Consider the following 25,764-nt stretch of genomic DNA (forward strand, 5'->3'; position numbering starts at 1 on the left):
GGCCCATCTCCAGGCCCCATGCCTAAAAAACAGATGCTTAAAATGGCTGAGGATTTAATTACTCTTATCAGGGGTTTTCAACCACCCCCGGACAAAAGGCCCAGAGCGGTGGAAGAATCCCCCTCCTCTGACCAGGCCTCCATTATATCAGAGCACTCTGATGAACAGGAACATTCTTACTCCCCTTTTGAAGATTCTGATGCAGAGGAGTCCATTCCCTCTGTCTCCCCTCCAGAGGATTACTCATTTGGGGAAACCTTGCATACCTTAAGGGACCACTTCCACTGGGAAGGTCAAGAGTACTCAGATTCCAAGAATAGGTTTAGGGATTTTCTCTTGCTACCTCAGCACAGGCCTCTGGCTATACCTCCGGTCTTAAACATACTAGATGATGTGTACTCGGAGGCCTGCCTTAACCCGGATTCTTTACCTCCAGCCCCAGTCAAGCCTGACAGGTACTACCGGGTTCCTGACTCACACCAATTTTTATACAAAAGCCATGCGGCTGACCCAGAAACTATCTCACAGGGCCCCAAGGAAATTAAGGCCTCCACTGCTAAAAATCCATTACCTTCCGAAAGAGATTCCAGATCCTTAGAAAGGTGGGGAAAAAAGGTATATACCTCGGCCACCTTAACCATGAGGGCATTAAACTGCCAGTTCCATATGCTAAAGTACCAACAGTTTCTGTTATCACAATTGAGAAGTAAAATGTCACAACCTGAACAACCAGACTTGAAGGAGTTGCAGGATTTGATGCATAGTGCAGAACAAGTGGGTAAACATACCTTGCAATGTGGTTTTGATGCTCTAGAGGCCTCATGTAGAGCTGCTGTTACAGGATCAGTGATATGTAGACATGCCTGGCTCAAGGAACAAACCTTACCAGATCATGTCAAAGCTAAATTGCTAGATGCCCCTCTTCAAAAGGATGTATTATTTGGTGTCAATGCTGAGGAGGTATTAAAGAAAATGGAGGAAAAGGCTAAATCAATGCAAACAGTGAAAGATTTTCTACAGGTACAACCTCCACGTTTCAGTAGAAATTGGCCTTCCAAAAATTGGTCCTTTCCAGCCACGGACAGACCCCAAAGACGTAGATACAGGCGCCCGAGGGGCAGAGGGCAATCTCAAGGATTGTTTAGAGGCAGACAATGGCAAGCTCCTTTACAAAGAGGTGGTGAGGATAGTTCGCAGCCATTCAGAAAGCAAGCCCAATGACTTTCCCCTTTGCATGCCAAGCAAGGCTCAAATGGCAGCACCCTTAGGCGGAAAACTGGCATTATTTTCAAAAAATTGGCATATTGTCACAAAAGACAAATGGATCCTGGACATTATAAACAGAGGCTACAGATTCCATTTTCACACCCTTCCAAAAATGAGAGGCATGCCAAACCTGCCACACAATCAAAGGGCAGAGGCACAAAGACAAATTTCAGATCTCATGGACATGAAAGCTATTCAAGAGGTACCTACTCACGAACAGGGTCAAGGTTTTTATTCCGGACTATTCCTGGTACCAAGGAAGGGAAAAGATTGGAGACCTATTTTGGACCTATCCATCCTAAACACATTTTTACTCGTACCAAAATTCAAGATGCTCACTTTACAGCAGCTTCTTTCCATGCTGGGCAAGGAGTCTTGGCTGGTAACATTGGACCTCAAGGAGGCATACCTGCATGCCCCAATCAGACAAAATTGCAGAAGATTCCTCAGATTTCTTGCAGGTTCAACCCATTATCAATTCTCTGCATTGACCTTTGGCTTATCTACTGCGCCCAGAGTATTCACGAAATGCCTGGCATCAGTAATTGCCTACTGCAGACTTCAAGGGATACAAATATACCCCTATTTGGACGACTGCCTGATCCAAGCGGACAGCAAGCACATACTTTTGAAACATCTGGCTTATGTAATAATGTTGTTGAATTCTCTGGGATACACAGTCAACAAAAATAAATCAAGGCTAATACCCTCTCGGAAAATAATTTTCCTGGGTGCCAACTTGGACACAAACACCCAGATGGCCTACCTCATGCCAGAGAAGCAGGGGCAACTAACTCAATACTTCAGAACACTAGCAAATTTCACCAGGCTGACTGCAAGGAAAATCCTGCAGGCTCTGGGATTCATGGCATCTTGCATCCTACTAATCCCATGTGCAAAGCTGCATATGAGGAAACTTCAATGGTACCTGAAAAACCTCTTGTCTCAACACAGCCACAGTTTGGAAACAATAATACCACTAATTCCATGTCTTCAAAAGGAATTTCTGTGGTGGGCTCAAGCATGCCAAACAAACACAGGTCTCCCATTCAGCAAGCCTCAAGCAAATCAAGTCATCACAACAGATGCCTCACTACGCCTGGGGGGGCACATGACAGATCGGTGCATTCAGGGCAAATGGTCCTAAAAAGAGAAGCACCTTCACATCAATCAAAAGGAAATGCTAGCAGTAATAAATGCTATTATAGCTTTCAAAGACCTTCTGCGTCCAGGTCAACTATTGATAAGGACAGACAACACCACAGTAATGTGGTACATAAACAGGGAGGAACCCATTCATACCCCCTATGCAGGCTGGCCATGTCACTTTGGAACATGGCTCTGGACTTACAAATAGAACTTCAAGCACAGTACTTGCCAGGCAAGGAAAACACGCTGGCAGACAACCTAAGCAGAAATATGACAGATCCACACGAATGGAAGTTGCATCCTCAAGTTTTTAGAGATAATTCAAGCATGGGGAAGGCCAGACATAGATCTCTTTGCCTCCCACAAAAATCACCAATTGACAAAATTCTTCTCAAGGATTTTTCATCCAAAGGCCTGGGGAGTGGACGCTGTCTCTTTCAGTTGGACAACAATGACAGTTTATGCCGCAAAATGGAAACGGTTTTGTGCCTGGAATGAGAAAAAGGGCCAGAATCCTGGAAAACTGAACTTACCTCAAATATTACAGTACCTAGCTGAGCTGCTAAGCAGTGGACTTTCATTCTCCTCCATCAAAATCCATGCCTCAGCCATTTCTGCAGAATACAACACTGATCCACCTTTATTCTCTCACCCCCTCTTAAGACAATTCCTCAGAGGGGCTAAGAATATAAAACCCCCAAGGAAACAACCAATACCTGCTTGGGATCTCAATTTCATTCTAGAAAAGCTGACCTTGCCTCCTTTTGAGCCAGCTGCCTCAACAGATTTGCAATATTTGTCCTGGAAAACAGCTTTCCTTCTGGCTATTACCTCAGCTCATAGGGTATCGGAACTACAAGCACTCATGGCTGTGCAGCCTTTTATCATCTTCCATCAGGACAGAGTTTCCTTATGAACCAACCCGTCCTTTATGCCAAAAGTGGTATCCAGGGTAGCTTTGAATCAGGCTATACACTTACCTACCTTTCAAAACAAAGGGGAGAGATTACTACATTCCTTGGACATCCACAGACAACTGCGTTATTATTTGGACAGAACAAAGCCTTTCAGAAAATCAGAACAGCTCTTTGTGTCCTATGCTATAGGAGCTCAAGGGAAGCCAATTTCCAAACAGACAATCTCAAAATGGATAGCCCACTGCATACGCTTTTGTTACACTTTTCATGGCAAAACTGTGCCTGCAGGCATCGGATCTCACTCCACAAGGGCCACAGCTACCTCTGCAGCTTTCCTCAGAGGAGTTCCTACCAAAGATATTTTGGAAGCAGCCACTTGGAGTTCTGTGCATACCTTCTCCAAACACTACCACCTACCATTATACTCCAAAACTAGAGCAGGCTTTGCCACTGCAGTCTTGCAGGGCTTCCTGGCTCCTCCTAGTTCCACCTAGTGCCTACCATCCCTTTCTTAGCTTTGGGATTCTACCCATCTGTTATGACTGTAGTTGTATGCACGATGAACATAGTACAGTTTTGTACCTACCTTAAATGTAGATGTCCGAGTGCTGCAGTCCAGGTTTCCCTCCCTCCTTCCCCTCTTGGGACAAGCCTATTGGCTAACACCTCCTCATACAACCTGATTGGGGTATTCATTTATGGTATATTTGCTTGCACCTACTGTATTTTGATTATATGGCATTGCTTTATTACACAAATTTATGTATTGCCTTCCTTCTGGGGGCACCTGACATCTGGGGCAAGAAAAACTGAAGAAAATGGCGTCGGCTGGTTTTTTTTATACCCCTGTCGCACTGACGTCAGGGAAGAAGCGACGACAACCGACGCCGGACCTAGACTTTGGAATTCGGCCGACCGAGGACCCGCCTGACGGCAGGAGAACCCATCTGTTATGACTGCAGCTGTATTAGCACTCGAACATCTACATTTATGGTAGGTACAAAACTGTACTTTTTGGTGCCTTTTCCTGTTTAAAAAGGACGTGAAGTGGGTATGTGATTAGTTTCTAATGAAGTTCATACTTTACTGACTGAAAGCACTTAAACGTTTAATAGAATTGAGGTTTGTGACTACTGGAGCAGGGTTTTGATCTTGGAGTTTTGGTGAAGTATGCTGTTATTCATATCGGTCACCTGGATACTGGAGACATCAGAAAGATGTAGGTTTTAGCCCGACTAGGTGTTCCTATAGTAAGTAAGACCATAATATGTCATACAGTAGTGGTGTTTCTGTGCTGTTGAAGTACTATCTTTGGGAAGACATGTAAAACTAAGGTCCAGTCTCCTTCAGGTGGACATAAAAAAAAATCTCATGGCACTTAGCAAAAAGAGAATACAAATCCTGTCTGGTGTCTCGGCAAATTACCTGATTCAGTACTAATACCATCTAGGTTCTCGCCTGAGAGCAGGCCATCCCTGATAGACTAACCTAGTCAGAAAGAAATAAGTAATCTTAACCATTTGGATATGAAGTCTTGCTGTAGTATTCTTTTAAATGCCTTTATTTATAGCAGTTATAGAGTAGTGACCTCCATTTGCAAACAATTTTCCTTCATCTTTTAAGTAGCTAGATAAAACTGTAATACACATAGAGATGAGCTGCTGGAGAGTGTAATTTCTTAATTTATATGTTATATGCTTCCTGACCACCCCTCTATTTTGTAATTGCCATAATTGTTAAGATTTGTTTGGTAGATGATTAAAATGTTTGTATAAAGTTGGGTCTAGTGCAGATTTTTCATCACACAGTGGCATTTTATCTAAGATTTGATCAGCTTTTCCTTTGGAAAAGATGGGCAAATTGCTAAATTAGTAAAAATATTAGTTTTAAGTTAGACTTGCTGTGTTTGATGCCCAGTAACAAGCATATACTGATCTTGCTTTGAGATGCAGGCTACAGAAAAATGAAGACTTTTACCTCTTGGCACTAGGAAGCTCTGTATTTTTCTTGTGTTCAAATACCCATCTGCATTGTCTCTTTGGGCTAGAAGAGGTACCCATAGTGGGAAATATCCCAGGTGTGCCCTCTTGTTCTTTCCACATTATTCACCTATTTATAGAGCTTATTTTATTAGAATACTCTAATGCTTACATGTGTGAATGGGCGTACCTTCGTTGAAGGTTGTACGTCAGGGCTGGCAACTCAGTACGTAAAAATCTACTGCCAATCATTAGCGGACCGGAGTTCAGCTGTGGCGACCCCTAACCGGGAAAAAGCCGAAAGATACAACAACTCTAATGTTTAAATTTCTGAACTTTTTTATAATTTATATTGCTGGGTTATTTCTCTGCTGATTTTCTCAGGGCTCTGAGAAGTTTCTGTATTCATTTTGATTCACTGCAGTAACTGATACCACAATTACAGTTGGGAGCCAATGAGATCGTTACAAGCACTTTTGAAAATACTAAACATTTAGGTGACTTTAATAAGCAAATGCTGGATAAACATTTTCACCTGTGTTACACAAACATTGTTTAAAGATTTTTATATTCATAGCTCATTTATACAGAGCAGTTGTGGAATGTGCCACACCTCTGTCAGTCTATATACATCTGATTCTTGAGCATTTTCTGAAGAAAAGTTAGAAAGCACAAGCAAATAAATACATGCTATGAATAAGGTTCAAACACCAGCAAACAGCAATGTATTGAGCAAAAAATCATCTTTACAGTGATACTAAGTGCATTCACAGTTTTTACATCAATACTGTAATGGAATATAAAAAGTTAGATTTATGTTTTTCTCTAAAGTTTCACAAACTTTTCATACCTCAGAAACTGTACAACTTTTTTCAAGACAAACTCTTAAAATTGATGTCAGCAGCTTATGGATGCATTAATCACTGGAAGGAAAATTCAAACATCAGGCAGACAATGCCTCATAATCCATTCTAACAGACCAGACTGGACCCACCACAGATATTTTTTTAGCCTGCCCTGACAGTGCTGCAGACAGTCTTCTTTTGTCTTTGCGTCATCCTTCATTCTTCTTGCCATCTGTAACCCAATAACTTTTGGAATGGGGGCATTAGTGCCATTGTTTTCCAGTCCATAGGTGCCACAATCAGAAGAATCAATCATGAATCAAGTTTTATCACAGATAAGAAATTGGTTAATAAAGACTGTGACAACATTGCAGCTTTTACTTTGAGGCACAGGGCCCATTTGCTATTAGTCTGTTTTGACCCTGGTGAACTTCAGGATGTCGTTTTCTCATTGGCTATACAATTGTGAAAGTGAAGGTGAGGAAAGTTGTGTCATCTAAGCCGAAATCAACTTGTTTTCAGAAACTAGAGCAGAGAACCCACACTAAAAGCAGAGCATATGAGAAGTATGGATATCAGGTCCACCTTCTTGGACTCCTACATTACAGGGACAGATTTTTTTGGCCTGAAATAGATGAACACGTATGGGCCATAAAAGAGAAGGGCCAGTTCCTGTCCTGCCTGCTGTGGGTAGGTCTTTTCACATACTTCAGTGGACTGAAGGTCAACAAATTGAAATAAATAAATGTATAAATAATATTTGAAGTCTTCTGTAGATATAGAAAACCATGGTCCCTCTGACGGTCATAACAGCAAGCCCACTAGTCACAACAGCGAAGAGCCAGCAACTGGACTCATTAACAGTCTTAAGGTGGCACAAGAACATATTTTCAGAGTCCTCTTAGCAGTTATCTCTGTTGTTTCTGTGGATCTTGAGGTGTACAAATCATTGTATTCAGTTTAGTAGAACAGGTACTCTTGTATAGTCAGTAAAAATAGTAGAGGTTTATGGTGTATGCTCTGAGTATCTTGCACAGATGGGTATAACTTTTTATAGTCATAGAAACAAACAAAAAATGACTGGACATATTTAATAGTGCAGAGACTATTGTAATGGTTAAACAAAGTTCCAGGATGCAGAGATATATTGATTTAGAGACATCCTTAAATCATCTTTTAACCAGTAATTTCAGAATGTTTTCATTACTGCAAGAGTTTTGTGTTCTTATGGAGAGAATAACAGAATCACTTTAAGGTAAGGGGAGCAGATTAAAAATGCATGAATCTTTACTTCTTAGATTTTCTTTTAAACTAGTCTTGGTCCATTGGCCGTCTTGCTCCTCTATGACGTACTAGTGTTATTTAATGAGGACAGTAATCTTGCATAATTGCTCAGAGTTCTCCTGTACTTTACAATTGCAGTTGGGTGTTTGGCCATTGAATCTCATTTGAGGAAAGTTTGTGCCACAAATATAGGCCTCCATGTGATTTGCTGGCTGCTTATATATGTTTTAACTTATTAGGGACATCATCCTTTACTTTCAAATACACCATTATTGCAGATCAACACTGACATCCCATTTCAGAGCTGGAGAACCCACTGAACACACCAGTGTGATGAATGTCTTTAACCCAGAAGGAAAATTTTGTCCACATAAATGTGCAGGGTTCAAGGCAGTACTTTTGGGCATGCAGCACATTGCACATCATCACAAGGGTCTGATTCCCGTGCTGTTGGAAAATGTTACTGTGATGTAGTATATCAATAAAAAGGATGGGAAGAGATTTCAACTACTGGGTAGTGATGTGATTTGAGCTGATTGCAGTTCCTTCTCCTTGTCAGTTGCCCACACAACAGGCAAGCTCAGTTACCTCACAGTTCCATTGAGTCTCAGTTTTCTTGCGGTGCAAGAACAGCTGTTCATCCAACAGTTCCAAAATTATGGATTGTTGGTTTGAGACCCTGTTCTCATTCCCAGCCTGCACTAGGGATTTGTGTTTTCCTGATGCCGTGGCAGCTGTATGCACAAAAAGTTGTCTCTAGGCCTTTTCAAGCCAAGACCATAGCATAGTAGTGCATACTGAAATAAATTCTGTTATTGACTTGTTACAGAAATCCATTCGTCTATGTGTATGTTACCGGTGCTGAAGTCTTTGTCTCATCCGTCAAATCATAGGTAGACTACATTGTACCTCGCATTCTTGTAGCCATAAAGGTTCTAAGGCTCACAGAATAGAGCCTTTGTATTTTGAAGTGTCTTATGAACCTCCCTTCCTTTTGTGTGTAAACATTTTTCACACTGGATGGTGGAGAAAGGGCAACCCTTTGCAATAAGTGCAGCAAGTTTTAGTTTTTTTGTTCTTTTCACACATCTTTGTCCTAGGACCTTTAGGGTGCATCACTGTACTATGTCCTGTTTTGGTAAAGAAGTATATATTGTACCTCTGGAAATTTTTAAGGCTTTGCAGTACAGTTCTTAAGGGTATGTTCTTGTTTATGTTGTGCAATGCCTTGTTTTGATGGCCATAACCTCAATTAGAAAGGAGTTTAAACCACATGTTTTGGCAGCCCCAATCCACTTTTGTGGTTTTTCACAATTGAGGGTCTCCCTCCACACTAATCCTGCTTTCTTTACTGTGGTCACTTCTGTCTCTAATCTGAGATAGTGCACCCACATGCCAGTGATGTCTTTCCATTTTACTGCTGCAGTATTCCTTACTGTTGGGATGTCCTGCTGAGAGTAGCCAACTTTTCGGCCAGCATACCAAAGCCTTTACATCTTCCAGACATCATATGTCAGACGTATGATTTACATGCAAGGCATAAAGTACATATGTGACATACGGACACCTACTCCTCCATAGTTCTTTGCCGCCAGTCTGAACGCTGCCTCTGAATTCGGTCTATACTCCATTCACTGAGTTGGTTCATCTACCAAGCTTTCTAAAGATAAATGCCACATCGGGGTTCTTTCCTTTCTTTTTTAGTACTTGTTGTTTGTTTTCATGTAATCCAGGAAGAGAAAATGTGAGTGTGGGAGGCAGATTCCCAATAAAGATAAACAGAAGAATTGCTTTTTTGTGTGGGTGCTACACATGACTATACACAATGTGAGATTTGTCAGGCGTTTGTCCTTAAGGCACTCCACAGGTGCCTCTCTCTATTTATTTAGAAAACTAGCACCTAAAGCTTTTGGCTAGGAGTACTATGGGTGCATCTGCCTGCCACAAAGTTCAGCTGCCGCTTAAGAAAAAAGCCAAAAAGACACCTACTGATCCTGCTGCTGTCTGGCCTCCAGCAGACGTCCCCATCGGATCAAATGAAGAACTCATGGACTGTCCTATGCCAATGTCTTTTCCCTTTCACAAACCATTTGGAGGCAGATAGAGAGCTGTCTACATGCACAGTCAGGAAAGAGGTGCTTAGTACCCTCACTGAATGTAGTCAGGGGTCTAAACCTCCTAAATTTGTTAAAGCAGATGTTCCTTTAAAAAAGAAACACAAAAAACAAACCTGTGGCTACTGTGGCTAAGAATCCTTACATATAATGTCTGGACTTTACTCAGGGGCTTTTCTATGCCCTTATTACCCTGAATCCACCACAAGGGTTAGTTGTCCGTGCTTCTGCCCCCTGATCTTCCACCCCTTCTGAAAGGCCTAGGAATTCTGATTCTTCTGATGAAGATTTGGATTATGGTGAAGAGTCTTTGGCATACTTCTCCCAGATGCACTCTCCTCTTGCCTTGGGGTCTGATGAAGACGATTCACTGTCCCCCTGATTCTTCTTTTGAAGAATTGTCTTTTGGGATATGGTGGCCTGCGTGATGAAATACTTCAAGTGGGATGTTTCCTAGGTTTCTGATTTTCAAAAAAGATGCTATGAACTCTTGCAAATGGACTCACCTAGATATTCTGCAGTCCCTCCTGTTTTGCTGCCTTTTGAATACCTTTTCTGCAGCTTTTCAGGCACCTGACTCTCAACCTGTGGCCCTCCTAAGTAGTCCGATGAATTTTAGAAAGTCCCTGAGGATCAAAAGGTTTTGTATAAAACTCATTCATCTGATCCTGCTGTTGTTTCTATGCCCACAGATAAACCATACATGCTGTTATCCTCTTCCAAACATTTACCTTCTGACAATGACAGCCATGCTATGGAGAAGTATGGAAAAAAGTGTACACTTTTGCTATTTTGGCTTTCAGGGCCATTACAAATCAGTCCCACATGAGTAGGTATATCCTGGCTGTCCTCTCCCAACTTGGGGGGAATTTTGACTGATGCGCCTGATTTGGACAGTAAGATTTCTGCCCTTTCTCTTTTGAGTTCTGGCTGTCCGGTGGCTTGCAATTCATTAAACGCAGTTATGATGCTACCAATGCCTCTTCTAGGGCAGCTGCATCTGGATCTGTCATGAGGAGATACTCTTGGTTTAGCTTCAGGCCTGACCAACCAGAATCTGTTTGGTACTTCTGCTGCAGAATTGTTTAAAACTGTGCATGATAAGGGTAAGGTTATGCAGGACTTGAAACAAATCTTGGTTTCCCTTGTGCCTAAGTGCCAGACGGAGTTATCCATCTAAACCTTTTATTCTCAGGCAGTGTAGATAGCTTGTTAAATGCAAAAGAGTTCCTACTCAAGTTTTCACAGACAAGGCCCCTGAGAGTTCTAGGGGCCAAAAACTTTTCTTTACAAATCTGTCTATCCTGACGTCCATTCTCCCCTCCATCTTGGCCAGATTATTTTGTCCCTCAGGCGGACTCTTTCTTTCTTTTCCACTTTGGCAAGAGATAACCAGAGATGTCTGGATAATATTCCATTATCCAAAATGGTTATTTTATGGTTTGGATGGCCCTTCCTCCATTCTCAGACCTTCCACATCCTTCTCCTTGCCAGCTCCCTCATTTTCCTTTTGTTCTGCAGGATTTATTCAATCAGAGAACCATCCAGCCTATCCCCTTGTCTCAGCAGAAAACTGTTTTTTTATTCCAAAATGTTTCTGGTTCCCAGAATGGAGGGGTTGTGGAGGCCCATTCGAGAACTGTATTTTCTCAACACCTTTCTTGTGGTCCCTTCTTTTAGCATGTTGTCTTTTCAAACACTTTTCCCTTTGTTACTTCCTAAAGCTTTTCTGGTATCTCTGGATTTGATGGATATTTCCATTCATATTCCTATTCAACCTCTGTTCAGGAAGTTTGTATGTTTCTCTGTTTCTTCCTCTCATTGTTAGTTTTCTGCTTTGCCTTTTGGTCTTTCTACAGCTCCAAGGGTCTTTATCAAATGTCTGTCCCCTGTGGTAGCCTTTTGCAGACTTCAGGAAATTCAAATATTGTAATTGTCTTATTTGGATTATCTTTTAATTTAGGCTCTCTTTCAGCAGCTTCTGCTTCAGAATCTACACTTCACTATGCTGCTTCTGTGCAGTATGGAGTTCAACATCAATCTCAGAAATGTTTGTGTTGACTCCCTCTCGGGACCAAATGTTTTTTGAGTTGCAGGATTCAAACCATTCCAATATTGGCTTGTCTCCCACCTCCCAAGGTCTTTCCTTTGACTGCTTATTTCTAGTCTCTTCTTCCTTTTCCTGCAAGGGAATTTCTCTGATCTGTGTGGTACATGGTATCCACCATTCCAAAGGTTCCCTTTGGCAAACTCCATTGAGGAAGTTTCAGTGGTATCTCAAGACTGTTTGACTCCAGCATCGCCACCCTCTGGAGTATCTGGTTCCTTTCTTACCTTGCCTCAAGCTCCGCTAGTGGATTCACCAGATTTCCCTGAATCCAGGACTGCCTTTTCAGGTTCCTCTCCCTACTTAGGAGCTGTACACAGATGGTTCCAATCAAGGTTGGGGGAGCTTCCTCCAACAACCTAAAAGTCCAAGGTTTTTGGTCCCGTCAACAACTGACAGACCATATCAACATCAGAAAGATAAGGGCTGTCATTCTAGCTCTCTAGGCTTTTCACTCCTTTTGGGTTCTAGGTCCTCTAAAGGTTTTTACAGACAATACGGCAGTCATATGGTATATCAACAAGCAAAGAGACGCAAAGTCTTACCTTCTTTGCAGGCTGGCTGTTCAGCCTTGGGATTTTGCAGCCTTGCCATCACTTGGTTCTTCATGCAATCTATATTCCTTCAGAGCGCATTCTGGTGGCAGACTCTCTGAGCAGGTCCTGGGCAAATGCTCATGAATAGCTGCTCATAGTGAGGTGTTTTTGGAAATTGTAAAATCGGTGGGGTACTCCTCAGGTAGATATTGTTGCCTCTCCTCTGAACAGACAACTTCCACAGTTCTGTTACAAATTGCCAAGTCCTCCAGCTTGAAAAGTAGACACCGTGTCTTTTTCTAGACACGGGATGTTTCTGTATGCCTATCCCCCCTCTTCCTGTACTATTAAAGATCCTGCACAAGATCGTATGGAACACACCGAGAATCTTGCTGGTGCTGGTCCAGACAGCACTGGTTCCCCTTCTGTTTCATCTGGCCAGGGACAATAATCACAAGTTACTTCACAAGATAGGTCTTCTCACACAAAACAAGGGATTTCTCATTCACCCTCACTTGTCCACCCATCAGTTGGTAGTTTGAATGATAGGGTTTGATTCTTTTCTGGCACCAGTTTTCTGCGGACATGCTTCAGGTTTTGCAGAAGGCCAGAAAACCCACTACTAGAAAATCCTGTTTGGCAAAATGGAACAAATTTTCTATTTGGTGTCTCAAGCATAACCTGGGCCCTTTTTCTGTGGGGTTTCATACAGTCCTTTCTTATTTGTGTGAGTTGTTGAATTTTGGTTTGGCTTGTTCACCTATTTAAGCTCATTTGTCAGTAATTTCCACGTCTGCCTGTGAATCCACATTTTGCTTGTAATTTAAGTCAAACAATTTTTAAAAGGTGTCCTTCATATCCAGCCTCTAAGAAAGCCTGTTCCTCTCCTTGGGACCTTAATTCTTTACTTGAGAAATTGATTCAATCTCCTTTTGAGCCTACAGTGTTTTATTCCCTGCAGCATTGTACTTGGAAAACAGTATTGTTGGTGGCTCTGACTTCTGCCAAGAGGGTCTCTGAACTTCATGCTCACATGACATTTTCTTTTTTGGCTTTTCACAAGGATAGGGTGTCTCTTTGTATCAATCCTTTTATGCCCAAGGCAGTTAATGATTTATCTTTGAATCAGTCTATTCATCAATTTTTTTTCTTTGTTTCTTTCTCTAAAGAATTCTAGTGTGAGTGTTTTTCATGTCTTGGATTTACATAGAGCTCAGATATTCCTTGACAAGACGAAACATATCAGGGCATCTGAACAACTTTTTATTTCCTTTCATGCCAGGAAATTCAGTTTGGCGGTATCTAAGCAAACTTTGTCTTCCAGGATTTCTAAGCCCATTTATTTTTGCTATTCTTTTCATGGCAAGCAACTGTTCTGGTTTTGCGTATTCTACCAGGGCAGATGTTCATCGTGCATACAGCTGCAGTCATAACAGATGGGGTTCTCCTGCCATCAGGCGGGTCCTCGGTCAGCCGAATTCCAAAGTCTAGGTCCGGCGTCGGTTGTCGTCGCTTCTTCCCTGACGTGAGTGCGACAGGGGTATAAAAGAACCAGCCGACGCCATTTTCTTCAGTCTTTCTTGCCGCACGGTGCCCGAAGCAGAAGCAGTTCGCAAGTGCCGGTCGGCCAGCTCCTGAGATTACGAAAAATTTGGAAACCGAAGTCTTCTTAAAAGCTAAGTACCCCGTTGGGGAAACTTTTCTTGCCTCAGACCGATGTCAGCCAAACAGACAATATCAAAATGGATAGCCCACTGCATACGCTTTTGCTATTCCTTTCATGGCAAAACTGTACCTACAGGCATTAGAACTCATTCCACCAGGGCCACAGCCACCTCTGCAGCCTTCCTCAGTGGAGTTCCTACCAAGGATATTTTGGAAGCAGCCACTTGGAGTTCTGTGCATACCTTCTCCAAGCACTACAACCTACCATTATACTCCAAATCTAGAGCAGGCTTTGCCACTGCAGTCTTGCAGGGCATTTTGGCTCCTCCTAGTTCCACCTAGTGCCTACCACCCCTTTCTTAGCTTTGGGATTCTACCCATCTGTTATGACTGCAGCTGTATGCACGATGAACATAGTACAGTTTTGTACCTACCATAAATGTAGATGTTCGAGTGCTAATACAGCTGCAGTCCAGGTTTCCTCCCTCCTTCCCTCTAGGGTATTCTTTTATGGTGTATTTGCTTGCAACTACTGTTTTTTGATTATATTGCATTGCATTACTACATAATTTTATGTATTGCCTTCCTTCTGGGGGCACCTGACATCTGGGGCAAGAAAAACTGAAGAAAATGGCGTCGGCTGGTTCTTTTATACCCCTGTCGCACTGACGTCAGGGAAGAAGCGACGACAACTGACGCCGGACCTAGACTTTGGAATTCGGCCGACCGAGGACCCACCTGACAGCAGGAGAACCCCATCTGTTATGACTGCAGCTGTATTAGCACTCGAACATCTACATTTATGGTAGGTACAAAACTGTACTTTGTCTCTTCTGATGCTTTTTTCATGGGTCTGGATACTAGATCCATCTAGGAAGCTGCTACTTAGTCTTCTGTTCACAGTTTACCAAACATTACAAGTGATTGGTTTTGCCATGACCATCCTTCATGGGTTTGTGGAGTGTTATTATGTGCCTTCATCTTCACATACTTTCCAGTAGCTGCTGTTCTTCTTCCAAGAGTAAAGAATGCTACAGCAGTGATAAGGAAGGATTTATCACAGTTGTGCAAGATCTTACCTTAACAGTAGATGTCTTACTTCTCACTGTTGCAATGCTGTGTCCTTTCCTCCTGCCCCTGTTACTTTGTTTCCCCCATTTTGACCAAGGGGTCCTTTTTACATTTTTTTCCTCCTTCTTCCCTTCCTGGATGTACATGTTATTGCTTTTCTGTGGGGTTGCTGTAGTTCTTCTCTGGCACTTCGGTTCTGAGGATTAGGTGCCCGTACATCACATATGTACCTTATGCCTTGCATGTAAGACATATGTTTGATGTACAATGCCTGGAAGGTGTCAAGGCTTTGGTATGCTGGACAGAAGTTCAGCTATCCTCAGCAGGATATCCCAAGAGTACTGCTACAGTGAGAAGTAGGACATTTACTGTTATGATAAGATCTTACACAGCTGTACTTTCTTCAAGTTATTCAGATGTAGGGGAGCACATTATGTGTAACATGAAGGATTATCATCGGGTCTCTGATCATAATCAATTCATTATGTGTCTGAGACACAGATGTTAAGAAATTCACCTTGAGAATGGCATGACGAATATTGCACTGCCATAGCACAGCAAAATTAGATCACTGCCAGCAAATTCCTTGGGGCACTGAGGTACATGATATCCTCAAGCCTGATGATCCTACTGGCAGTATTCCAGGTAAGAAACAGATGGTGCCAGCATGCTCACTCCCTGCAGACTCCATCCCCCTACTACCTTGTGTCATGAAAAAGTTCTAATGGTGGTACATCAGGTTGAACTTCATTGGAGGGCAGTCATGCTAGGCTGAGACACAAAGACTGTTGGCACAGATTCTTCAGGTATACCTGGGAGGGCAAACATGTAATCTGAAAATTCAAGGAACCTGGCAACAGAAAACTAAGAAAATTCTTACCGTTATCAAAAAGACCATGGCAGATGTTTTAGATATGAAAGCATTCCGACAGATTTGGCAGACAGGGACCCTGTATATCCTCATGAACAACACATCAGTGATGTGGTACACCAACAAGTGGGGGGAGACATTTATACCTCCTGCGGAAGCATGGTACTTGACTCGTAAGTCAGATGTGACCCTCAGTGTGTCTTGAATCCCTTCTCAGAAGGCAGCCTGTCACAAATGGATGCTCAACAGGGATGTATTTTGTGCATTGCTACAGCTCAGAGGTGGAGTGTCCCAGAAGTAAATCTTTTTGTGTCTCCAGAAAAAAAAAAACAGCTACAGTAGTTTTACTTGACAACAGATACCAAAGAGACCTGAGCAAGAGATGTGTTTTCAGTAAGCTGGGTAGATATGTTTCTCTACACTTTTCCTTCCATTCATACTTCTCAACCTCTTAGAGCAAGAAATCTGGACAAAGCCTAAACATTTTTTGGGGGGGGGGGGGCAAAGGCTCAAAAATCGGGACAGATTTTAAATATAGCTCTTATAAACTTAGAAAGTTGCTAGAATGACATGTTTTGTATTAGCATGCATTTTCTGAATGATATTTAGTCTGTATCTCAATTGAATTTCATTATTTAGTGACTTCAGTCATCAGTGATTTGCCAGAAACCATACATTTTATGAGGGGCAAACCAAAAATATGAGACAAAAATCTGGACATTCTGCGAAAATATGAGGTATGCTTCCATTCTTCTTTCCTCTGGTTAATATATGATGTAAAGAAGGATAAGCAGAAAATGCAACTCATAGCTCCCCTGTGGCCGGTGCAACACTGGTTCTCCCTCCTACTGATTATGGTAAGAAAAAGTCTGTTCTGTTACCTCATCTTGTGGACCTTTTGACACAAAATAAATGGTCTCTCTTGTACCCCTGCTTGGGGACTCTTAAGTCTGACAAGCCTGGGTGATTTATCCCACATCTCCTTAAGACACATTTTCCAAGGGCAAATGCCAAACGCCCTCCTTCCTAGGATGGGAACATCCATCCCTCCCTCCTGTTCCTTCAGTCTCCCTAGCTGCTAATTGAGCGCAGGTTGACTGAGCTGCATTTAGGGCTTTATCACTCTGTGCCACAAGTGCGACATTATATCTGCGCCTTAAGAATGTAATCTGTCCACCATGGAACCTCAACTATATGATAGAGAAGTTAACTGTGGCACTGTTTGAGCCAGCAGCTGCTGTGCCCTTCAAATATTTGACCTGAGGAACTGCTGTTTTAGTGGCCATTACTTATGACAGAGTGACATCAGAACTGCAAGCTGCCATGTGCAAATAATCCTTTCTAATCTTTCATAAGGACAGGGTAATACTTTCACACCATTTCTACCATTGTGTGTAAAATGCTGAGAAATGTCTCTGATTCAGGTGATTAACCTGCCTGTATTCTGTCCTACCCAAAAGAACAAAGAAGAAAGGATGTTGCACAACCTGCATGTGTATAGGTAGCAGAGATTTTACCCTGAAAGGACTAAGGCAGAAAGGGAAACCGGTCAGTCATGTAGACTTTGCAAATGGTAGGGAGGGCAATGCTGTATCCAAAACAGGCCATTTGTAAGTGGATGGCTTACTGCATTTCCGTCTGTCATTTTTTCAGTGGCAAGACCATTTCAGTTTGTGTGTGAGATGCTACTCCACATTAGCCACAGCAACTAGTACTGCCTTCTTTAAAAGGGTAAGCACTCCGTTTGTCTTGGAAGTAGCTCCCTGGCCTTCTGGCTGCATCTTCTCCAAGCACTGTAACCTGATCACCGCCAGAGCAGGATTTACCATGGCCATCCTTCAGAGACTTGCAAGCAAGACCTTCTCGGGGCAAGACACCCACTGGTCCATAAGTTTTTGGCATCTTCCCAACTGCTGCCATTACTGCATCCCTGAACAAAATGAACTTAATATAGTTGTGCAGGAACTTGTCATAATTGTAGCTGTTCAACTATATTGACCGTTGCAGTAGTATTTACCATACTCCCACCTGTCTGTGTCCATTATGGAGTTGGGATGGGTACCTGGTCACATCTGTCAGAATAGCTCTGGAATCAATATATTTATCAAGCCTTCTGCAGCAGAAGTACCAAGGGTTATCACTACTGTGACCTGAACATACTTGAACATCCACAATTGCACTGAATTCCTAGCACAGCTGTATTTTCTTTGTGTTCCTTGATGGTACTGTGGAATGAATAGGCAATGATTAGTTAGATTAGCTGGCGTAATGATCTGCTTCTACTTAGATAACTGGCTGCTTTTAATGTGTTGCTGCAGACTGTTGGGATACTATATTATATTTGGTCACCCCTCTCCTTTTTTTTCCCCTTGGAGAGGAGATAGTGGTTAGCAGAAATCCTCCACTGACAATACCTTTTGATGCTGTCTTTCAGGAGTTTTATAACTGCCAAGTACATCTTGGCAAACTGCTGTCCATTGTAAATCTGTTTAAAATGTAAGAACATACAGTAAGATTCATCAGTTGTTGTAAGGATAGCAAGAGAAATCTGTCTTAAAACAAACATGCACATCACTGGAGTGAACTATGTTTTGGTGGGAAGATGAGGGTGGGGGTGATGAAGTTCATGTTGCTTTTCTTAGATAAGGTTGATTGAGGAATTGATAATTATTTGTGGCATTTTTTTCTGTGTGTTTTTTTCCTTTATGCCTGCCAACCATAAGCTCTGCTCAATTCCCACTGTGGGAGTTGTCATCCAGGCAGATATGGATGTTCTTTGGTCCTCTTAACTGCATCATCTCTTTAGCAGATTTGCAAGTTAAAGTGGTACCTTTTCTCAAGGGCCTGAGTGTCTGACATCATCATCCACCCACATTTAGGGGAGGGCCCTGATTGTCCCCAGACTGGGAAATTGCTTGGTAGGTGCCCCTCCCAAGAGCTGTGTGTCATTTATGATAAAGAAATCAGGGAGCTTACTTTATGGTCTAACTCCACCCTGGTAGATGATGTGTGCATTACATCACTGTTATACCTTTCCTTCCTGACCCCCATGTATGGTGTTCCCATAAAGACTACAGCATATGCCTAAGCAAGGCTGAGGTATGCCCCTGGTTCATACACTGGCAGAAACCTACTCTTATGACTGAATCAGCAATGCAGTGGATGAGATTCTCCTCTTACCCCTATGTAGGGTGTGCAGACATCAGTTGCTCCTTCAGCAACTGTCCTGGTTTTTTTCTAGGATTGAGTGGGGCATAAAGAGGGCTTTGTCTCTCTGGGCCATAGAGCTGACTTACTGCAGCAAAACATAATGCTGGATTTGGCAAACACATACAGAGGGCTGCTTGTACATTGGCCCGTCATACAGCAGTATAGTTTCTAGTGATGAGGGGAAGATAAATTTGCACAAAACTGGAGTAATTTTATAACTAGTTAATAAATTTGGTAAATAGCGTCTTTGTTATTGTTTGAGTTTGGTACATAATCACTCACATATTTTCTGCTACTTCACAGTACATGCATGGAGTGGCTTTTGAAGTGAAATGACTGACCAGGAGAACAACAACAGCATCTCCACTAACCCGTTTGCTGCCCTCTTCAGCTCTTTGGATGATGCTAAGCATTTTGCTGAAATCCAGAAGCAGCAACAGCAGCAGCAGCAGAAAGACGTAACAGGTAAGCAGAAAAAAATGAATGAGAGGATTGTACAAGGAATTTCCCAGTGGTATTTGTTATTGGGTTTGTATGAACATATACTGAAGTATCAGCACTGATAGCCAAGTCCTTCTTCTTCTTCTTTCAGCTTTTTCCAGTTAGGGGTCGCCACAGCGGATCACCTGTCCGCTCATGATTGGCAGTGGAGTTTTACAGTGTTGAGTTGTCAGCCCAGCGCCCAACCTTCCACAGAAGGCACACACACGCACACACTCACACCTAGGGCCAATTTAGAGTGTCCAATCCACCTACTACATGTCTTTGGGATGTGGGAGGAAACCGGAGCACCTGGAGGAAACCCACACGACCACAGGAAGGACATGCAGACTCCACACAGAAGGCACCCCAGCCAAGAATTGAACCAGAGAACCTCTTGCTGTGAGGCAGCAACGCTAACCGCTGCACCACCGTGGCCTCCATTGATAGCCAACAGTCAGAAATGGACTGCTAAGTTATAGAAAGAAAAATCCAAAGGGAGGCACTGGCACTGGCCACCATAGATGTGGATGATATAGTGGAAAAGGAATTGCTGTGATGGTGACATTTATGCTTTTCATGTATGTGTGTGAGACAGAGATGGAAAAGAGGCGATAACTAGTCACAGAGAAATTATTATTATGGAATGTTATTGAACATCTATAAATGTGTACCCTGTAGTAGGAGGGTGACTGTCACAGAAAGGGGAAATGGGTCAGTCATGTTGAAAAAAGTGACCATGTGTAACAGGAAAACACTAAAGTTTATGCACAGTTTTTTTTTTCAGCCATGTGGTATAGTGAGATGAAATCTTGACTAAAGCCTAGACAAGCATGTTTGATTATCCACGCAACCATTTAGGAACTGGTCAGGGGAAGAGGGGGTTGAGCATGCAGTGCCAGCTAGCTTGTCCTTAGGAAGTGGGGAGGTTGCTAGGCCCGCAGCATTTGTGAGAACCTGTCAACAGATGGGCCTGTCATCTGCTTGTAATGACTGCTTTGGCCAATGCTGTATTGAACAGAGGCTTTCCTAATGAGCTGAGGAACATGAGGTGTGTGTGAGCGTGCATGTGTGTTTGGGCATGCTCACCTTTTGTCCCAGTTTAGTAACTGTGGCAAATCTGAAAACAGTCTTAAGAGGGGGAAGGGTTGGCCTCTGCAAAAGACCAGCAAGATGTCCTGCTCCCTACCATCTGACTTTTGCTTCTGAGAAATTAATTGGCAGGAGCAAATGGGCCATAGGGCTGTTGTTTAGCTTGGAGATGCACAGCTCCCACCCCATGAAATTAATGTGCTGGTTGGGTTTGGGTAGTGGAGTCCTTGTGCAGTGTCCCTTGGAAGTGGAAAGGGAGAGGAAGACTAAGTGTTATGGGAACTTCATCTGTTAAGTAGAATAATGTAACCTGACTTGAAAAGGAAATTTATGCATCTCTTAATGAAAGGGGAAAAAAAAAACTACTACCAATTTTTAGGACTACAGAAAAAATTCCCAAGAAGATAAAGACACATGATGCTCAAAATTGTATAAGCATCATCCTAAAAACTCAAGTTTTGCCTATTACAGCTTTGACAACAGCACGTCTTGGGGAGATTTTCCCATTGCAGACTGAGAAATGATGCCTGTCATTGGAGCACTCATTCCAGAGGAAAGGAGAGACTGGTTTGGTGAAATGCAGGCCACTGAATAACTGAGGGAACCAGCACTAGTCATTGCAGAGGATAACAGTGAGAATGGACCTGTATTTAAAGACGGTCTTAACTGGTTAACATGAATGCGTTTGTTTCAGGTTTGCATAGATGTGTTGCAGTATCTTGACATCTTCTAAATGCTATGGTTGCAAGACGGACAGGACTGTGCCATCCATGTACTAAGCCAGCTTAGCAACCTTTTTTCTCACAGCATCATAAGCTTTGCCCTTATAGTGAGCAGAGAGTGAATCATTCCATTCTTTCTCACCATGTGCATGAGACCAAATTTGCAGCTAGAGTCCAGCATCTGTCTTTATGTTTATACTGCATATGTCAGACTTTCCAGTTATTTCATTGACTTGAGTTGTTCCCCCATCGCCATGTTCTTAGCATTTTTCCTATCCTCTGAGTATTAGTCTGATGGTGTGAAGTTAAGCACCTGTGTATCCAGCTGACAGTAGACAAGAACAGTCTGTACCTTTTCTGCCTTTGAACAGAGCAGAACACACAGTTCTGTTCTCTTTGTCAGGATTTTAACAAGCTGTTGAACCAAGTTAGTGGTTAGCCTTCTAATGAGAAATGACCACTTCCAGAGGCCAGTCTTCTTTTTTGATTTCATCAGTTCTGACATTTTTTCTCAAAGCTGACTACCAGGTGAACGTTAGAGCATGTGTTTACACTGCTTCTGTGCTTCCAGTCTCTTCTGTTATTTTCAGGACTGTATTGCATTTGACTGTAATCAGATAGCAGTCACTGTTATTAAAATACAACAAGTTTTAGCAGAGAGTTGTGCAGAGTTCCCCCCACTTGGGACTCTGACAGGTTGTCCCCCTGGCACACTTCTCTCTCTCTCTCTCTCTCTGTCCATCTGTGTCTCCAGATGTCCTTTCATTTCACTGCTGCAGTATTCTTAATATGAGGGACCCACTGCCAAGGATGGCCCAATGTCTGGCCAGTATACCAAAGACTTTAGGTTGTTAAAGATACACCATACATCACATGTATGCTTTTTGAGCTAGGCGTAGGGCATAAATGTGACATCCAGAAGTATCATCCTCAGAACCTGTCTGCCAATAGTCCAAACACCATCTTTGATCGTCTGTATGATTGCTCGAGTCATTTGCTGGTTTACCTAATCATTTCAGATAATTGCACCATTGGGGGTTTTTTGCTTTTCCTTTTCTTTTGCATTTGTGTTGTTGTAGGGTTTCATGTCATCGAGAAAGAGTAAATGCCAGTGGGGGAGACAGATTCCCCCTAAAGACCGTCAGGAGCAGTGCTTGTTTTGTTAAGGTGCTTTTCACAAACATGCATCCTGTACTATTTGTCAGACTTTTGTTCCAAAAACATTACATAGTTATCTTTCATTCCTATAAAACGATAAAACAATAAAACCCAAAAAAAAACAATGAAGTGTGAGCACGTAGCAGTCCCTATAAGCAAAATTCTGGTTATAATCCAATAAATTGACCTACAAAACCAGAACTTCTTCAGTTCTGAAGAAGTTCTGGTTTTGTAGCAGGACGAAATCCTATGTTGTGCAATTAAAAGGACTATTCACTTATTCTTTGCAGTTGCTTTTGATTTAAGTCAATTTACTGGATTATAACCTGAATTTTGCTTATAGAGACTGCTACGTGCTCGCACTTCATTCATCTTTCATCCCTAGACATCTGTCTTGAATACCAGCGTATAAAGCTTTTAGTGAAAGACACTATGGGAGTACTTCCTGGTCCGAGGGTCAGCCGTCTTCAAAGGAGGAGGACAAAAATGTCATGTCAGATTCTTTGGCTAAGCCACCTCCACTGGATGTCTCTCTTGAGCCTGGTGAAAGCCCAGATGATCGTCCGGTTCTTGTGCTGCATTTGTCTGCCATGACCACTTCTCACACATCTTTGGAGGCCTTGCAGACATCTGCTTCAGATATCCAGGTGGAGTAGAGGATGATTATCACCGAAGGTGTGGGGGGGTTCCTCAGGTACTGGTGAGGGAGGAAGTCCCGACTACAATAACTGAGTGTATGTTTCATAAGGCAGACGTCCCTTTAAAAAACAAGCAAAAGACAAAACATATTTCTTCTGCTCCTAAGGACTGTCTGTGTGAATGGCAGAATTTTACACAGGACGTGTTCAATGCTGTTTTGGCCTTGAAGCCTCCTCAGGGAGTCTCTGTCCCTGTTTCCCCTTGGTCATCTTCCCCCCTCAAGAGAACTAGGGAACATGAATCCACTGAGGAAGTAGAGGATTCTGATAAGGAATTCCTGGCCTATTCTAGTCATATTCCGTCCCCTTTGGATTATGGCTCTGAGGAAGAAGAGTCTGCTAGTCCTGAATCTCCTTTTGAGGAGATTTCCTTTGGGGATACTATTTCCAGGATGATGGAATTCTTTAAATGGGATTGTGCCCAAGTGTCTGAACTTCAGGGAAGGTATTGTGAGCTCCTTCAAATGGAATCTCCTAGAGCTTCTGCTGTTTCTCCTGTTTTGGCTGCTTTAATAGATGCCTTTTCTTCTGCGTCTCAGGCCCCTGACTCAGTCCCCTGCTCCTAAAAAACTTGATTGGTTTTATAAAGTGCCTGATAACTTCAAATTCTTTTATGTGTCCATCTGCTGACTCTTTGGTGGTCTCTATGGCATCAGACAAGCCTTCTAAATTACTGCCTTCTACCAAGCTTTTCCTTTCTAATATGGATAACAGAACTATTTAAAGGCTGGGTAAAAAGGTTTATACTTCAGCTACTCTAGCCTTTCTGGGTGCTAATTATCAGATTAATATGACCAGATATATTTTGGGTCTACTTTCTCAGGCTTGTCAGGTTGACCTTCCTGATACTGAAAGACTTTTGCCTTGTCCCTGTTAGGGATTTCTTCGCAGGTAGCTCGCCATTTCATTAAATGTAGTTATGATGCAGCAGATGCTTCTTCTAGGACTGCTGCTTTTGGTTCTGTGTTGAGGAGATATTCCTGGCTACAGCTTCATCCTCTGATACTAGGGCTAAGTTGATAGATGCTCCTCTGGACAACAGATTTTTGTTTGGTGCTGCTGTTGATTTGTTCAAGTCCCTGCAGGAAAAAGGCAAGGACTTACAGGACTTGAAACATATTTTTTGTTTTCCCTTTGCCAAAGTTCCAAAGAAACTATTCCCAGTAAACCGGCTTTTGTTAGAAGGCAGTCTCAACCGTCTCCTAAAAGCAAGAAGGATGGTAGGAGGGCTTCCCCGGCTAAGTCTACTCAGACCCCTCCTGCTTAGAAGCTGTGCTTTCCTGATAAACCAGGTACTGTCTGACTATACCTGGTTCTTCCCGGCTGCATTCCTCTTTCACACCATCTTTCTCTGTCTCTTCCTGTCCAAGTATAACTCAGGATTCGTGGGTTCTTTCCATCATTCACCTAGGGTATTTCATGGTTTGGAAACCTCTTTCCCCCTTTCATGGGCATTCCTCAGCTTCCTCAAGACCAGTTGAATTTTTTTCCAGAGGTGCTTTAGGATCTTTCACTCAGGGCACTATTCAGGAGGTTCCATCTGCTCAAAGGGGGAAGGGGTTTTATTCCGCAATGTTTTTGGTCCCCATGAAAGGGGGCACTTGGAGACCTATTCTGGATCTCTCTCTCCTGAATACCTTTCTGAAGGTTCCTTCTTTGAGTGTTATCCCTTCCGACTTTACCTGTACTGCCTCCTCAGGCTTTTATGGTTTCTCTGGATCTCAAGGATGCTTACCTCCGTATCCCTATTCATCCCCTTTACAGGAAGTTTTTAAGTTTCTCTGTTGCTTCCTGGCATTTTCAGTTCTCTGCTTTGTCCTTTGGTCTCTCTACTGCCCCAAGGGTATTCACCAAATGCCTAGCTCCTGTGATTGCCTTTTGCAGGCTCAGGGACATTCAGATCTTTCCTCCTGTCCAGCGATTCTTTTACAGCACCTTCAGTTGGTCATCACTTTGTTGCAAGCCTGGGTTCACTGTAAAATTTAAATGTCCTTCCTGTACCAGTCACAAGATCATGTTTTTCTGGGATGCAGGATCCAGACTGATGTTCTTCATGTTTCACTGTTGCAGTCATTACATTTGGGTAATCTGCTGGCAGGTTGCCCTCAGTCGGCCTGAATATCAAAGTCTTGGGTCCTGCGTCGGTTGTTGTCTTCTCTTCCATGATGTCAGGTTGTCAGGGGTATAAAACATGCAGCTGACGCCATTTTCTTCAGTCTTTCTTGCTGCGCGGTGCCCGAAGCAGAAGCATTTCGCAAGTGCCGGTCGGCCGACTACTGAAATATTCGCATTTGAGTTTCAGAACCGAAGTTTTCAATAAAGCTAAGTACCCCGTTGGGAAACTTTTTTCTTGCTTTTTACCGATGTCAGAAAAAGTTAATAATTGCATTACTTGTGGGAAGCAAATACCTCATAAGGATTTCCATTTATACTGTATTCCTTGCCTAGGCCCTGATCACAACGTGCCTGGCTGTCGGTTTTGTGCTAGATTTAACCAATGCACTATTAAGCGTCAGTATATTTTTGCATCTAAGTATTTTGGAAACAGATTTAACTACCCAGAGATGTCGTTGGATTGCAATCCGACTACCAGAGTGCAT

At 42.7% G+C, this 25,764-nt stretch overlaps 1 protein-coding gene across 2 annotated transcripts in view; it reads left to right on the forward strand.

The window, feature by feature from the left end:
• Positions 1 to 25,764, forward strand: part of UBE4A (ubiquitination factor E4A) — a 1,266,879-nt gene that overhangs the window by 127,418 nt on the left and 1,113,697 nt on the right. For both annotated transcript variants that reach the window (XM_044080891.1, XM_044080892.1), the window contains exon 2: positions 19,318 to 19,479. In XM_044080891.1, the coding sequence (XP_043936826.1) occupies positions 19,347 to 19,479 (133 nt within the window). In that variant the 5' untranslated portion in view covers positions 19,318 to 19,346. The remainder of the gene's footprint in view (positions 1 to 19,317; positions 19,480 to 25,764) is intronic.

Source organism: Protopterus annectens, chromosome 8.part0 (genome assembly GCF_019279795.1).
Source record: "Protopterus annectens isolate FY-2018-M chromosome 8.part0, PAN1.0, whole genome shotgun sequence".
Lineage (NCBI taxonomy): Eukaryota > Metazoa > Chordata > Ceratodontiformes > Protopteridae > Protopterus > Protopterus annectens.